The sequence below is a fragment of the Momordica charantia genome (assembly GCF_013281855.1).
Source record: "Momordica charantia cultivar OHB3-1 chromosome 4 unlocalized genomic scaffold, Mcharantia_2.0 BLBB01000004.1, whole genome shotgun sequence".
Lineage (NCBI taxonomy): Eukaryota > Viridiplantae > Streptophyta > Magnoliopsida > Cucurbitales > Cucurbitaceae > Momordica > Momordica charantia.
Genome location: NW_028275162.1, coordinates 26,972,892 through 26,988,748, shown reverse-complemented (window position 1 = coordinate 26,988,748; position 15,857 = coordinate 26,972,892). Strand labels below are relative to the sequence as shown.

The following is a 15,857-nucleotide window of genomic DNA, read 5'->3' as shown; positions in this document are numbered from 1 at the left end:
CATTTTCATGAAGCAATGATGCATGTTTCCGGAAAAGGTGGAAAACACAAGTGCATGTGCTGTGCATCAAATGGTAAAGAGTGTTATTTTACATTTTTCACTAAAACCAAACAACTCAATTCCTTGTGATGTAAGAATGACAACTAATAAAATAATAAAGCATTAATTACAATTACATTAACAAAAAGCTATCTAAACCAATAAATCCTATTCTAATCATTTTCACCTTCCTGCTTCCTACTCTAAATATATTTAATTTTGACTACGTGCTAAATTTAACCAGGCATGACACAGAAAGATCCATAATACATTTTAGAATATTAGACCCAATCTTTTTAACTTTCAATGCGGTATCTGAGAGCCTTGTAAAGTGAGAGAGAGATCCATTGTGACCTTCATATCATAGTAGAACTTGTAGTCGTACAAGACTGAACGTATTCTAAGTTTGGAGTGAACTAGTATAAACTATACTGTTGAGTTTTTCTATCTCTATCTTATATTTTCTTTAAGAGTAATTTGATTCATCAAAAATTAGTTAGATTGTTTTATCTAGAAGATGATTAATTTTCCAAACTTCCTAGGACTCCTATTCTCCTGCTACCTTCTTAAGCGATGCACAAATTCGATACCAAAAATGAACATTCAAAGCTATAAAATCTAAAACAAGACAAAATGAAGTTCATAGACATAAAAGAAAGTTTAAACTATACATTAATTTAGACCCAAAAGTAAAAAAAAAAAAAAACAAAAGAAAAAAAAAACCAGTTCACTCTCTCCTATTCCCAACAAAGCTAAAGTGTTATAAAAGTTAAAACATGTCAATTAGCCATCCTAGAAAGACAAGGAATTCGCACGCCAGGCCCCAACATGAAAAATCTACTCCCACCACCACCACCACAAAACCACAACTTCTATCCTAAGTTGGAGCAATCATAAAAGAGAAAAGGCAGTGTCAGTGAAAAAATTGCAGGCTTTGGCATCTCTGTCTTCTTGTCTTCCCCAGCAGCTGCACCTCCTGCTTCTACTGTCCCCTTGGTATCATTAAAGCCTGCTTAAATCGTTGGCCCACCACACAATTCAAATCTAAATAAAACCCACATAAGCAGAGGAGGAGTTCAGAGTTCACACCCAACAAACCTGATTTTCTTCTTCAGTGAGAAAATTCATCAAACATGTGGAAGGCAGAGGAAAACTACAGGGAAACGAAGCAAGGAGAGGTTGAAGATAAGGATTCCATGGGCACAGTTTTGTTATCAGCAGGAACAGCATTGTTAATGGCAGCTTGTTTGAAACGAGCTGTGGTTCTGTTCTTGGTAGAGCAATGGCGGGTCTGGGTTTTTTTGGTCCTGAATCTCATTGTTGTAGCAATTTTCTTCACGTCCAGTCCCTCCAATTACAGGGAAAGCCAAGACCCAAGTGTTGGAAAAAAGCAGAAGAAGATCAAAGACAGAGAATGCAAAGTGGCTGAAGAAAAAGTAGAAAAAGTTGAGGCCAAACCCCAAGAAATGGATAAAGAAGAGGAAATTGAAGAAGAAGAAATTGAAGAAGAAGAAGAAGAAGAGGAGGAGGAGGATGCAGATGTTGGGTTGTCAAAGGAGGAGTTGAACGAGAGAGTGGAAGCATTTATTGTTATGTTCAAGCAGCAGCTGATTTTAGATGCAAGAAAAGGGGGAAATAGCCACACCCCATTGAGCTATAATTCTCGATAGCCAAACCCCAAATTATTTCTCCGGTTAACATGAATATGAATCCCTTTGGCCCAAGAATTTGGGATTCAAATTGGGGGTGTTCTTTTGTTTGTTTGGTGAGTTTCAAGAGTTGCAAATTGTAATCTTGAAGCATAATTTTGGAACATATATGATCATTAGTTTAACTCAAGATTTTAGCACTCATCCTGGTTTTTGGTTCTTATGGCATTTGGGATGCCTATGAATTCTCTCTCTAACTTGTAGTACTAAAAGGTATCCTTGCTGTCTCCACTATCATGAAAAATTATCATTTTAATTTCCCTTACATTCTCCAATTTCGAATCCATAACATGGTCTTAATTAAAAAATATTAAAAATAATATCATGAATCACCTGAGAAGTGATTGTACCAGTGGCAAAAGAGATCTCAGTCTCAAGAGGTAACATATTATATGTGTTATGGAAATAGATAGATTCTGCTGAGGCCATACATAAAAAAAAAATCGTTTAGATTCTAACTCAAGTTTCAATCGATATTTGCGGAGTTGATTTTATCCCTCTCGAAAACGAGCACATTCGATTCAAAAGTCCTTTACTTCTCACTCAGTTGCTGAAGCGAAAGAATTTTATGCCATTTGCATCAAGTTCGGACTTCCTCTGGAATATGCAGATTAACCACACTCTGATCCATAAGTGAGTTTGCTTCCCCTTGAATCTATTGCCAAGTTTGGTCTTTCCCCGATTCTGTAAGGAAGAAATTTCTCAATCGCTCCTATCTCTAACAAGGCTTATACACTCTACGACTTTCTTATGTTATGGAGTATTGAAGATTGCCCGAATATAGATTAACTGATTAAGATATATGTCATCAATAAAAAAATGAAAACTCGAATTCCCACCCAACGTGCTATTGAGAGGATAGAAATGGACTTGAATTTGGGCCTATACTCAGACCCAACGACAATGTGTGCGGAATTGAACTCAACCCACATTCCAAGCTAAATGGCCCTAACTCAATGTATAACTATGCCAAGTAGATTCAACACAAATATTTATAGTTCTATCATGTGTCTCAATATATAACATAATTATATCACAAGCAGCTAATTTGAGCTTAATTCAACTATTTAAACTAACTTATCAGTTCAATGGTAATTGACATATATCTCCGATTGTGAGTTCGTCATCCCTACATGTTGTATTAAAAAAATACTATTTAAGATAACTCAGATAAAAGAAAAAATCGAAGGTTCGAATCCTATACTAATGTGTTGTTGAACTAAAAAAAATATACCACATATTATAATATGATGATTACATGTGGGTGAGATGAGCAAAATAAGGGAGCAGGCATGAACATTTAGAAAAAGATCACATTACTAAAAAGGAAAAGAAGAAAAAGAATATTGGGTTTTTATTACTCAGATTGGGTCACCCTAAGTTTGGAAATAAATTTGGTGTTATTACTCTCTATCTAGAAAGATCTTCTAAGATGAAAAAGAAAAATAAATAAATAAAAGCTGGATTTTCATCACTTACTTTGTTATTATAGTAATATTTTAAGTACAGGTATTTATTTACTTACTTATACTAAAAGAATTATAATTAGAAAAAAAAATTACAAAAATTAAACCATAACTACCTAATCTCTAAAACATGTTAAAATTTTAAAATTAAGAACCTCGATGTTTTATAAGACATATTAAAAATGTTTTGAATACAAATAAAAAACTATTATAATGGATTAAGATGGACTATCAAAACTTTCTAAATATATAACAAAACTAAAAAAGAAAAAACAAGTCACGACCAATTTTGTGTACAAAGATGAAAAATATTATGATTTATTATGATATACAAATAAGAAAATAATATTTAAATTAAAAAAACCCACTATTTTATAAGTTAACCTAATTGGTAAAAATAGTTCTGAAAGCTGTAGAAATTTTATCTTAAATTAAAATGTCTATCTCTATCAGAGATTGTTTTTTGCTTTGGGTTTTTTTTTTTTAACAGGAATTGTCACGAGATGATGAATCCACAGAATTTTGGGGGCTTTTACGTAATATGTGCTCTTAATGGGGGTGAATGCCACGGTGTCCATCGTTTTTCTGTTTCATCTTCTTCATCTTGCAACAGAAAATCCAAACCCTAGACACAGAGAGAGAGAGATTTTTGCGGAAGAGATTCTTATACATAATTTTTGCTTCGAATTCGAAAGAAACTCTATTGGATTCTGGTCGAGGGAAAAGAGAATGTGTGTGAGGCAGAGTTGATGTGTGATACCTGGTTTCTGTTGTGGATTTGGTGGATGGATTCTGTGGTCTCACATTGACATTTCTCTTCGATCGAATTGGAGAAATCTGAATTCCGATTCTGTAAATATATCGAAGCCGTGGTCTCCTTTTTGAATCCGTGAATGGTTTCGAATCCAGATCTCGTCTTCTATGCCTGCATTGCCAGAGGAACCGTAATCCTCGCGGAATTTACGAGAGAATCAAATCTCGATGACTTAGCTTTCAGATGCATCGAGAAAGCCCCTCCTAATCACTCCACCTTCTCCCACACCGTCCGAAACAGAGCGTACGCCTTTTTGATTGAAGAATCCTTCGTTTATTTCGGAATCTTCCATGAAGACCTCTACAAATCGGAGGTTTCTGGTTTCTTAAACCGTGTAAAGCGTGTTTTCACGGACTTCATCGAGAGCGAATTGCTCAATGGTTTCGACAATTTCACCCCCTATTGCTTTCAGGCGCAGTTCGATTCTATCTTCCGGCAGATTCTAGGGTCCAATCTGAACACGTCGGGGAATTTATCGACGTCGTCCGGCGTATTGAGGCCGAGCGTGGATTCAAGTATAAGAAAGCAGATACCGTTCATATCGAAGTTCTCAAATCCCAGTAACTTGATGAAGAAGAAGAAGAAGGTGGTTGGAGATGCTAATGGCGAAGGAGGAAAGTATGCAACAACCATGGATGATTCTGCGGATCCTTATGATGACATGAATGGTTTAGGAAGTAGAGATATCACATTGCTGATGCAAAAGAACGGTTCACATATTGCCGAGCGTCAGAAAGCAAAGCAAATATGGCAGAAACATGTGTGGGTTGTTTTGTCCATCGATTTGTTTGTGTGTCTGGTTTTGTTCGCCATATGGCTGTGGGTTTGCAGGGGATTTCAATGCATTGAGAGCTGAACTTCCCTGGGTTTTAATGGGTTTCAATCCTTGACTGGCAGAAATGGCCATTTGGATGAGAATCATGAGATAAACACAGAGGGCAGGGTTGTAAACCAAAGACAAGTGCTTCACGGGAAATTCCTGGTTTTCAGAGAAAGGGAGTTTGATTGATTGATGTAAGCTTCAAGTTTGTATATTTTTTACTTTCCTGGTAATATTTCTGGGTTTCTTCTTAATTTATTTCCTACACATCATGTATGGATCTCAAAAAGAAAAAAACAAAGCAATCGACTTCTGTTTATACCGACTCTATGGATGGAGACTGCTGTTAAATTGCGTATAAAAACAGAGTCTCTGCTTTGGCTAATATTCTGAAACCTTCTTTCAGAACATGAAATTGGGATTTTGTCAATGTCATCTAAACTTGCTTGCAAACAATTGGTCTATGGATGCTTCTTCACCTTGGGAAGACTTGTTTTTTGTTTATTTAGATTAACTACATTTCAATTTCACCCTCATACTTCTTGCGTTGGAGCAAGAGTTCATTAAGAATTCACCTATCCGCATGTCATTGTCACATTAACTTAAAGGGCAGGAAGGTCATTTTTACATTAACTTCAGGGGCATTTTAGGCATGAGAATTAATTGGATGTTGACCTAGCTAGAAAGATCCATGAAAGCTAACCAATGAGGAATTTATGTGATTCGTTGGATAATAATTGCAGTCGAAGTTCAACCGTAGTTGTAGTTAAAAAGTTTTTCTTGTCAAAACATCACCGGACAAAGTAAAAAAGAGATGAGTTATCAAACAAACTGTTAAAATAATGAATGGTTACGTAACAGTAGATATTAATAGTATATTATAGTACAACATTGGCTGGCAGTTTCTAATAATGGGATTCCATGTACCTGGCAGTAAATTATTCGATTATGACCAAAAGGTAGACATTGTACAAAAGTTACCATCCAACCTACACGAAAGCAATCAAACTACACATAACATAACTCTGTACTTTAAACCCTTAAATAAACAAGGATTCTGTAACAAGTATGTAGGATCAGACCCCAAATTCATAGAATGCTGATCACAGCCCTTCCTACCCACAGGGCGTAAGCTTCTTATTTCCGGCACCCCGAGGATTTTCGTCTTTCCAGTCGTCCCATGCCCGCGCCTTATCCTGAGCAGCATCATCATCTTCGTCGTCCTCCTCTTCACTCGGCCCTGGCTTTCGACTGTCCTTGTACCATGCAGAGTTTGCTTCTTCTATGAACTTGGTAGTCCTCTCTTGCCATTTGTTCATCATTTCCATCTCCCTCAGCCCAGCCTCCTCAATGCTCATGGTTGGTAACCTTCCACAAAAAATTCAACCCAATTGAGTTAACCATGTAGATTGTAAATCCGCACAATATAGTTTTTCCTACCCAAAAACTTCAATTTTAATTTCCAACTTCATTTATATTGTATTCATCAGTTATAACACATCATGATGGAAAAAATAAAAAAATAAAAAATAAAAAAACTCAGCATCCTCCTCAAACAGTAGACAGGGTCAACAATCATAAAACCGCACAACATCAATTTTCCTACCCAAAACTTCAATTTTAATTTCAAACTTCATTTATATTAGTATTCATCAAAGTTATAACACATAATGGGGAAAAAAAATAATTCAACATCATCCTCAAACAGTAGACAGGGTACAACAATAATAAAACCGCACAATATAGTTTTTCCTACCCAAAACTTCAATTTCAATTTCCAACTTCATTTATATTAGTATTCATCAAAATTATAACGTACAATGGGAAAAGAGAGAACTCAACATCCTCCTCAAACAGTAGACAGGGTACAAGCCATAACAAAAAATCTAGTTGGATAGACTTATAACAAACGAGCACATATACGTACCTAAAGCCAGGTTGGAAAACCTGGGCAGCCAACCTCTCCCTCTCACTTGTAAGGGATCCATTTACAAGACTTGCTGGTCCAAATATGAGAGGCTGATGTTTGTGTTCATGTGCTTGAGAGACATTTGCTCTCCCTTCTAAAACATCCTGGGCAAAAGTTGCACAAGTGATTGGTGCCGCTGGTTTCGAATATCGTGCTCTCACAACACCATCACGATGCCAAGCTTCTGCTCTTTTCATACGATAATCAAGAATCTCTTGAGAGAAGTCCTTGTCCCCATCCTGACATATATGGCAAACAACAAATGCTCTTAGACCTCTCACACAACCTCATATTTTATGCTGCACTGGAAGTATACTGCCTGACAAGCCAAAAACTTTCGTGACAATAAAATATTTTCTCCAATTAAATTCTCAAGTCCATAGAAACGTGAAAATAACATTCATTTAACACATCATAACACAAATTAACGATAAAGTGAATGGCACAAACAGAACATGAAATGCCTCTGATTAGCATGTTAACACCAAGTCTAAAGTAAGTTGGCTTCCTACCTTTTCTTGTTTTTCCTTTATAGAAGAGAGCATCTCTTCCTCCTTTTTCAGCATTTCTAGTAGATCAAAAGCCTGTATATATAACATTCCATGAAAATGTGAGTCCAACTAGAGGTAACAACACTTGAAGATGTCAAATAATTCTTGCACAACTGACCTTGCAGATTGCCAAAGTGATGGTCGTAATCCAAGCCTGCATCAAAGAAAGAACACAATGTAGCGAACCATGACAGACCGCAATGTAATGAACCATTACAGACAATACACATAAAAAGTGGAATAAGAGATGAAAGAAATGCTATCTGGTTTTCCAAGTGATTTTATCCAGAGTGCAGCTAATGCTGGAAATACATTAATCATGTCACCATACATCTCGTCTCATTCGCCTTCTTATTTTCAGGAAAAATGTGGACTATCTTATACAGCAAATGCGGAGTCCCGATCCCAAGATGTTGGCACATTGGTAAGATGTTTGAGTGTCAACACTCACGTTATAAGTTCAAGTCTCAATTTTCCTTAAAATGAAATTTAACCTTTGCAAAAAAAAAGAATGTGGAGTCCCCTTGTACTGCTGCTTGTTACAACTTTCATTAGTTTAACCAAATTAAAAATACCCTACAGCCTACAACAGTGGAAACAGAGAAATGGGAATTTAATGCTCTACAATCAAAATAACCAACCTCACGCTCTTCCTCTCCATCATCATCCAGCACATCCTCCTCTCCTGCCTCTATAGGAGCAGACAAAGCAGATGCTTTGCTTGAACGCCCACGACGCTCTTTTCGCTCCTTTATCTCAAGTAACTTCGATTCAGCAGCCTTTTGACGTTTGAACCTAGCAATCTAGAAACAAATTCTAAATAATAAGTGCAAGAATACAACTATAATTCCATCCACGATATTAAGATACATCTAATATTATGCAAGAAATGAATGGCTTAAAATTTGTGTCACGATTTTACCTTTCGAGCCCTTCGATCTGCAAGTGAATTTCCATCACTAGATGTTTCTAGCTCCTCTTTTGGCACCAGTTCCATAGTTTCGCAAAATGATATGAATTCCTAGAGAGGTGTCAATAATTTAGGTTCCAAAATTTAACCATGAAGACTTAAATTTATTCATCCATCCACACATAATTTGTTTTACCATGAAATATGAACTATGTTACTCAGAGGAAAGATTGTAGACAGCTCTCACCTTTAATTTTGCCTGGGAAGCCTTGAGGATCTGTATCCTGTCATCCTGTGCAATCTTCTCAGTCAACTCAGCAAGATAAAATGGCACCTGCAGGGAACAACTATCAGAAACTTAATATATGGTTTTTCTGGTCATTGTAGTGAAGACATGAAAACCACCTACTTAAAAGAAATATCAATCACAATTCACAATAACTGCAACTGATAAATCTGAAGCAAAATGAAATGAAACTGGAGGGGATAAAAAATATATTATATGCAAAACAATTTCATGACTCTAGTCTAAAAACGATGGTGAACATAAAATCGCAAAGACTTGACTATTTTTCTTTCCTTTTTAAGAAAAACTTATCTGAAAAATATAGTGGCAAAGATCTATACTACTTGTTTATTAATTGCTATCATTAGGAATTTATGAGGGTACTTTCTCTCCAAAACTTGGCTTCCATGGGTTATCACCAACACAATCAATCAGTTCCAGTGCAAGATGGTCAAGAGCCGCAAACACAAGTAAATGTGATCAAAATCCACTTTGTAAACTCTTTGTAACTAGGGATTGGGAAGATGGAAAAAAAAGAACAATAGAGGGTCAGGTGAGAGAAGTTAGGGAGGTTTGGTATTACATTGTTCTTCAGGTGCCTATTTGGGATTCTATGAATAGATTATTTTGTTAGTTCCCCCTCTAAATTACTTAAGCAAAATGGAGCATTAGAAAGCCATATGCCAAAAGGCTAAGCAAATGCCTCATACCTAATCCCATTCTCTCAAGTTTTCAAATTACTTTTTTGTTCAACATCAATACCAGAGATTCTAACAAGAAACATATATCTACTCACCAAGATATGAAAGTTTTTAAATCAACTAGATGTAACATCCATTATCTTATCCTCAAAATTATAGCGAGTAGCCCCCAATCTATTGCCAAGAAGATGCATGTCTGCTCAAGTTGGGAAAATGATAAAATAATAGTAGTAATAATAATAAAATAAGCTTCCCAATACTATGACAGGAAATTAAAAAAAGATTAGCATCTCTTACTAATATGAAGTATGTCCATACCAAATTCCGAACCACAAGACCGGGCCAATTTAATTCGCCCTCATATAGTGCTACTTCATGTTTTAAATTACTTACTATCAATGTAGAACAACAAAGGGAGAACTTTTAATTTCCTAGATGCGAAGTATCACAAGTTCAATGTCTATGTTGATTAGTTTTTCTAGTTCAACCGTGGCGGGTTTGTGGAAGCTGTGCTAACCTTCGAATACAAAACATTAAAGAAAGTAGAAAGGAATAAAATTAAAATAAATTAAAATAACTTACCAGAATATATTTAATATTTCCGGTGCTAATATCATCTTTAGTCTCGTTAGCTGAGAACAAGCCCAGCTTTCCAATCATATCCTCGCACTTCCTTAATGCATCACAACCCTTCCTCACAACATCCTAAATTTCTCAAAAGAAAAGAGGAAATTAAAACCACTCAAAACCAGAAACCACTGAAAAAACTCGTACGATAAAGATACCTGATCAGACGCAGACTCAGTTGCAGCCGTATGAATCTTCCTCGCCTGTTCGAAAATTGACGGTAGAGGCAGGTCCTCCATTTAGTGTAATCGCGAAGAACACAACCCTAATAGCCGGCTAAAATTAGACTTCCTGAGGATCAAAGAAATAGATGGAAAAATAATTCAGAAGAAATATTCGGGTATTCGAAATTTAACCCCTAGGTTTCGTCGACCCAAAAGGAGAACGATGCTGAAGTGAAAATCGAGTTGAGAGAGGGGATTGAGAGGACCAAGAAAAAAAGGAAACCCAAATCATAACACTATATGGATTAAGTTCACATGGCAACCGAATGCCATATGCTTCAAAAAAAACGCAAAATACATGAAACCCTCAATCAAAATGGCAGCCACCGGTTTCATTATTCATCAAACTAATAAGCAGTGGTCGAGTTTACAGATTTAGCGATCCTACAGCGGAAAGAATCGAGAATGCGAGATTTGATGGGAAAATACCGTGTAAGAGAGAGGGGAGGTTCTTCTGGTTCCTGCAACTGGCGATGAGACTCTGGATTTGAGCAATTATAAACAGTGAGAGGGAGCGTTTTCGTGCAATTGCCGATGCCGATCGGATAAGGGCCGGAGCGCAAGCTCGAATGCAATGGTCGACTATGGAATCGAGGGTCGTAAGGGTTTCTCGGTCATGGGGTGCGGTGGGTCATGAACTGATCGAAGAGGGGGACAGCGCAGCGCAAGGCTTAGGGTCAAAAAATCAACCGATCGGTTCGATTCGATTTAGGTTCGAGCCGTATGGATACTTTAATTGAGGTTCGGACCGGTTCAGTTTATTTACCCATAATATGAGAGAGAGAAAGAACTAAACAAGATCTTGGAAGCTCATAATCAAAATAAGTTCCAAAATCCTTATTCCAGAAGAAGAGAAGGGGAATTTGTTTTTACCTATACAAATATATGCTTTGCCCTCTAGATTTTTCCTGCATAAATTACACGACTGAGCAATGCCGGAGGGAGGTGAAAACAACATGGTGGAAACCCTCGGTTTGTTAAAACCGAACCGGAAGTCACTCGGCTCATTTGCGTGTAGAAGGGACTTATATCTTCTGGAAACTCCCACGTGGGCTCTAAACATGGTGTCGGCCTTGGGCCCAGTTCCAGCATGATCCATAATAATCGGCCCAATAAGCACATCTTACAACTTAACAGTATCCAATTACCTCATTTTTAACCTACTAATTTTTTTAAAAGTATAATATGTAGAGGTGGGGATGGAACTTACCCCCTTTTGGATGAAAATATATGTCAATTATTGAAGAACTACTTTCGTTTTGTCCATTTTTAATATACTATTTAGAAAAGTGTCTATAATCACAAATATTTACAATTTTATCAAAATATATATAGACTTGTTTAAAATGAAACTCATATGTACGTTACCAAAATTGTCCATGATAATATATTTTTAAATATATATATATATATATAATAAATAAATAAATATCTAAAAAGAAACATGCCCTCATCTAATATTTTTATTTATTATTTAACAAAGATAGAAAGTTTTAAATTCCATTATTCTCATCCATTTGAATTTTAATTACTAAAATTATCAAAACTGTTCAGCTCATTCTGTTTTTGTTTTCATTTTCACTAAAAGTTATGTTTACCGCCATTTGATTATTCATTTCTTGTTCATGCAATTTCATGCAAAGGTCGAGGTTTTATGTTCTCGATCGTTTTAGTGACTGTTTCACTATTCCAAACACTATTTTAATTCAAATATTAAAAGGATTTAAGATTTTTGAAATATCATGTGCAATATAACCTACTAGCGACCATTTTTTTAATAAAATATACGCAAAAAAATTCATTTAATTACAACATTTTATCCTATTTGAAAAACTAATGTCTCCAAAATTACTTTACACTGGATTCAGTTTAACTACAAAGAGGTTGTCCTTCAGAAACAATGGAGTTTAAGGTTCAATGGCATTTTCCAAAACAATGGAGTTTAAAAATTGAGTTGATTACTTAACAGAAATATGAAAAAGGAATCTAAATTGGTAAACAGCCCAATGTTACAAATTCAATTGTATGGTCCAATTGGCCCAGTTTCAAAATCAAATTGGTCGCATAAGCAATTAAAAAAATTACAAATATAGCATGTGTTAGAAATTAAGGAATGTGACTAAAAATTTTAAATCAATTTCAAATCCCTTTTACCTAAACTTGTTTTAAGTATAAGGTTCAAAGGGGTTCCATAAATTTTGATGTTTAACCTATGTTAATCTTTTAATTTTGTAACATTTTATTTTTAATCTCTAAACTTTAGGAGGGAATAAATAGAGATATCAATTGATGACACACATTTTAATACTAATGGGTAAGCTTGAATAATATTATTTACTTCAAAAGTTAAAAGTATTGAAGCTTGAAGGGTAAATTTTCTAATGTATCTTTAATATTTTATTTATTATTTGCAGAAGTAATAAAATAATTTAAATTTCATCCCTAGATTTTGTAATATTATTAACAAAAGAAAATTGACTCCAAGAATAAAATGTATAGAATTTTCTAATACACAAAGATTAATGATTCTAAAAAATATATATAATAAGAATAATGTAGGGAGCAACTTTGGAAATTTACTCTACTATACAAAGTTCTATGATGATATATATGAAGGTAAATGTATTTTAAACAAAGATAGATATTAGTTATTCCAACGTCATTTTTTCTCCCTAATGAAATCAAGTATTTATAACTTAAAATACCTTCCTTGTACTTTCTTCTCTAAGTCGACTTAGAAGAAGAATTATAATTGGCCACAAAATTGAATGTCATATTTACAAATTTGTCACACATAAAATAATTATGTGATATGAAATTTCTTCTCTCTCATATGTCACTAATATATCATTTTTATATAATTGATAAAGTGTATCATTTAATATAAAGTATCTTGTTTGTATGTCATTTTTCCAAGTTTACCACTGATATATCATTCTTGTATCATTGATATACTAATATAAAATATATCATTTCTATACCTTTTTTATCACATATACATGTTCTTACCGTTAGGAAATTAATGGTCCTGAATAATTTTCTCTTCCATGAGATTATCCAAACACGAAGTCCAACAAAGCCCCTAGCTTCTAAGTATTCTAAATCGAATAATACTTAGTTACAGGAATGAAAACTCACAAGAATCAAGATACAATAACCCGAACAATGATGATCTTGATCTCCCCAACGTGTAATGCCAATACCCGGAGCCGCCGCCTCGAATTTGCCACAAAAACCCGATGAAAATCGGTTGGAAAATCAAACCTCACGACTCATAGAACCCTAAAACTCAAAACTACGAATTTATAGACATCGACACAGAGCCATGGCGCTACGGACGGACAAAAGCCGCTCGCGCTGCCTCTTCAGCCTAGTTGGTCTGTAGAGCCCTATTCACCTATTTTTTCATCCCTACTTCGTCCCAATGCATCCCGACTCATCCCTAGCTCGTTCCTACGTCGTTTTGGCTCCACCAATCCCAATACTTACATTTATGTCATTTTTGTAAAGTATTTACAATAATTCCAACCCTTACTCCTTTTCACGAAGTCGGAAGTTTGATCCCTCGTCCCCACGTTAGAGGCTTTTTCTTTCACTAACTTTCTCTTTACACAATTTTTTGTTCCCTAATATTCTCTCTCTACGCACGCTTTCTCTCACCAGTTTCTATCCACACACATACTTTCTTTTCTTTTTTTTTCACTAATCTCTACCCGATCCTTTTCACACACATTTTTTCCCTTTACTGGCTTCCGAATCTATCTGTGTCAGCACATAAAGTTTAGAGACTATAAATAGAAAATGGGAATGAGACTGAAAGACGAAAGTATACAAACATCTGAAGCTGATATTAAAGGTTGGAACTTGGAAAATTGATGATATAGCTAGGAATTGTACTGGTGAGTGAGTACGAGAAGATGCTGCAAGTGCAAGTGCACGTCGTGGGGAATGGGAGAGGGCGGGCGAGCGGGCGGGGGGGCTTTTTTGAAGCCTCACTGCCATTAACTTGAAGGCTGCATGCGATAAGATAGATTCTTTATTGCATAAAGTAGAAAGTGGCACTACCACTTCAAGGGACGATGCATATAGGACTCCACCACTTGCCTACCTAACACTATATACATCCTCCTTATTACTATTCTTGATCATACACCTACATCCTTTATAGGCCCCCCGGTCTTGCGAGGTGTCGATTTTTCCCGTGCCTCGTGTAGAGACCTATGTCTTTTCAACTTTAGATATTTTAGTATCCTTGGTTTATGATTTAATCCGTCTCAAAATTTTGGCTAATATGGACTTAATTCAGCGGTAATTGACACTGAATGGACGTTATAAACATATTATATATCACTAGTATAGATTTTTTTTATTAATTATTATGTGGGAGTCGGCAGCCCTTTGACCTTACGTACTGTCCCCATACTCTGTAGGATATTATTTGAGGTCCAAACCAACCAAGTTATCTCTTGGAGACATTACTATTGAGAAATATAATCATAAGATTAAACTTGTTTAATGGTAAGAGAGGAATGAAAACGAGAAATTTGGAGTGTATAAGCATATGTTACCTTTTCAATAAAGGTTTTATCAGTATTTTCTCTATATTAAATATTAATTTACAGATATATAAAAATCATGAAAATAAAAATTACACATATTTACAAGAAAAATAGTATAACGAAAATAACTTCCCAAAAGGGGAACCCCATTCCCTACAAATTCCCCCATGGAAAATCATCAAGAATATTACAAGACATGCTTCCCACTTGTGTGAATATGTAGACGTGTATATGATATTAAATTTCAAACTCCTTAACAATCAAACTTTTTTCTTGTTTTTTTTTTTTTTGGAAAGGCAAATTAAATATTTTTTTAAATGAATGTCCATGCATTAATACGAGGACCATAATTTATTTATTTGTTTGAAATCTTTAGAGTGAAACTAAAAGAAATCGAACGCAAAAAATTTTGGAAAGTAATTAAACACTATCACATCATTTTAAATATATATATATATTATAAAAAAGGCATTGGAACTCTTTTAAAAACTATTTGCAAAACTTAAAAACATCCGCACCTGAAAGAAAGAATAAAGTAAAGGGGAAAATAGATCCTAACAAAATCCCATATCCAAAAAGCATGGAAATTAACAATTAAAGGGGAAGGGGTAGTGTGGTGAAATCACACCTATAATTTCTTTATGGTGTGAAGAGAGTGAGAGATAATATTTGATGGCATTGGTAACCAGCTGTGTGGTCCTTTATGACCCTCACTTGTCTTTCTTGAAAGCTATCTGCCTTCAACTCCCACATCTCAGATCCATCTTCATCAGCCAAATTTAAGAAAAAATGTATATTGATATTTAGATAAAAGAATCTAAATTATATAAAATGTTATATACCGTTATACTCTGCAAAAGTTTCATTTTAACCCTTAACTTTTTATATGTCGTGAAGAAAAAAATGTCTGATACAGGGTGAGTTTACAGTTCCTCGAAACCTCAACCTTAGTTTTTGTCCCTCATCATGAAAGCACTATACTCCATGATGACCCTGAACAAAGGTTATTGCAAAAGGTGATCTTCTAAATAATTTAATGGCCTTGAGAGAAACCTTGTAAATTGGAGTTATATTGACAGTGGAAACTCAAATTTTCTTGGAGCTAGAGATAGCCATAGGATTGGTTTTCAAATGAGAAGAATTAAAATAATCAATTTTATACTTGAATGAAATTTTATATAA

The 15,857-nt window shown here is 35.1% G+C and overlaps 3 protein-coding genes across 3 annotated transcripts; 2 read left to right on the top strand and 1 right to left on the bottom strand.

The window, feature by feature from the left end:
- The first annotated feature begins 710 nt into the window (after window positions 1–710).
- Window positions 711–2,006, top strand: LOC111006473 (Putative membrane lipoprotein). The gene has a single exon (XM_022278436.2). It carries the CDS (start codon window positions 1,173–1,175, stop codon window positions 1,707–1,709), a length of 537 nt encoding a protein of 178 aa, XP_022134128.1. The 5' UTR covers window positions 711–1,172; the 3' UTR covers window positions 1,710–2,006.
- Window positions 2,007–3,493: 1,487 nt separating this feature from the next.
- Window positions 3,494–5,167, top strand: LOC111006049 (SNARE-like superfamily protein). The gene has a single exon (XM_022277787.2). It carries the CDS (start codon window positions 4,108–4,110, stop codon window positions 4,882–4,884), a length of 777 nt encoding a protein of 258 aa, XP_022133479.1. The 5' UTR covers window positions 3,494–4,107; the 3' UTR covers window positions 4,885–5,167.
- A 515-nt stretch (window positions 5,168–5,682) lies between these two features.
- TAP46 (2A phosphatase associated protein of 46 kD) lies at window positions 5,683–10,766 on the bottom strand. The gene is made up of 10 exons (XM_022278329.2): window positions 10,546–10,766; window positions 10,051–10,183; window positions 9,848–9,970; window positions 8,526–8,612; window positions 8,291–8,389; window positions 8,010–8,171; window positions 7,487–7,522; window positions 7,330–7,401; window positions 6,776–7,056; window positions 5,683–6,216 (listed from the first exon to the last, which is right to left on the bottom strand). Exons 2-10 carry the CDS (start codon window positions 10,129–10,131, stop codon window positions 5,964–5,966), a joined length of 1,194 nt encoding a protein of 397 aa, XP_022134021.1. The 5' UTR covers window positions 10,132–10,183; window positions 10,546–10,766; the 3' UTR covers window positions 5,683–5,963.
- Window positions 10,767–15,857: the final 5,091 nt, after the last annotated feature.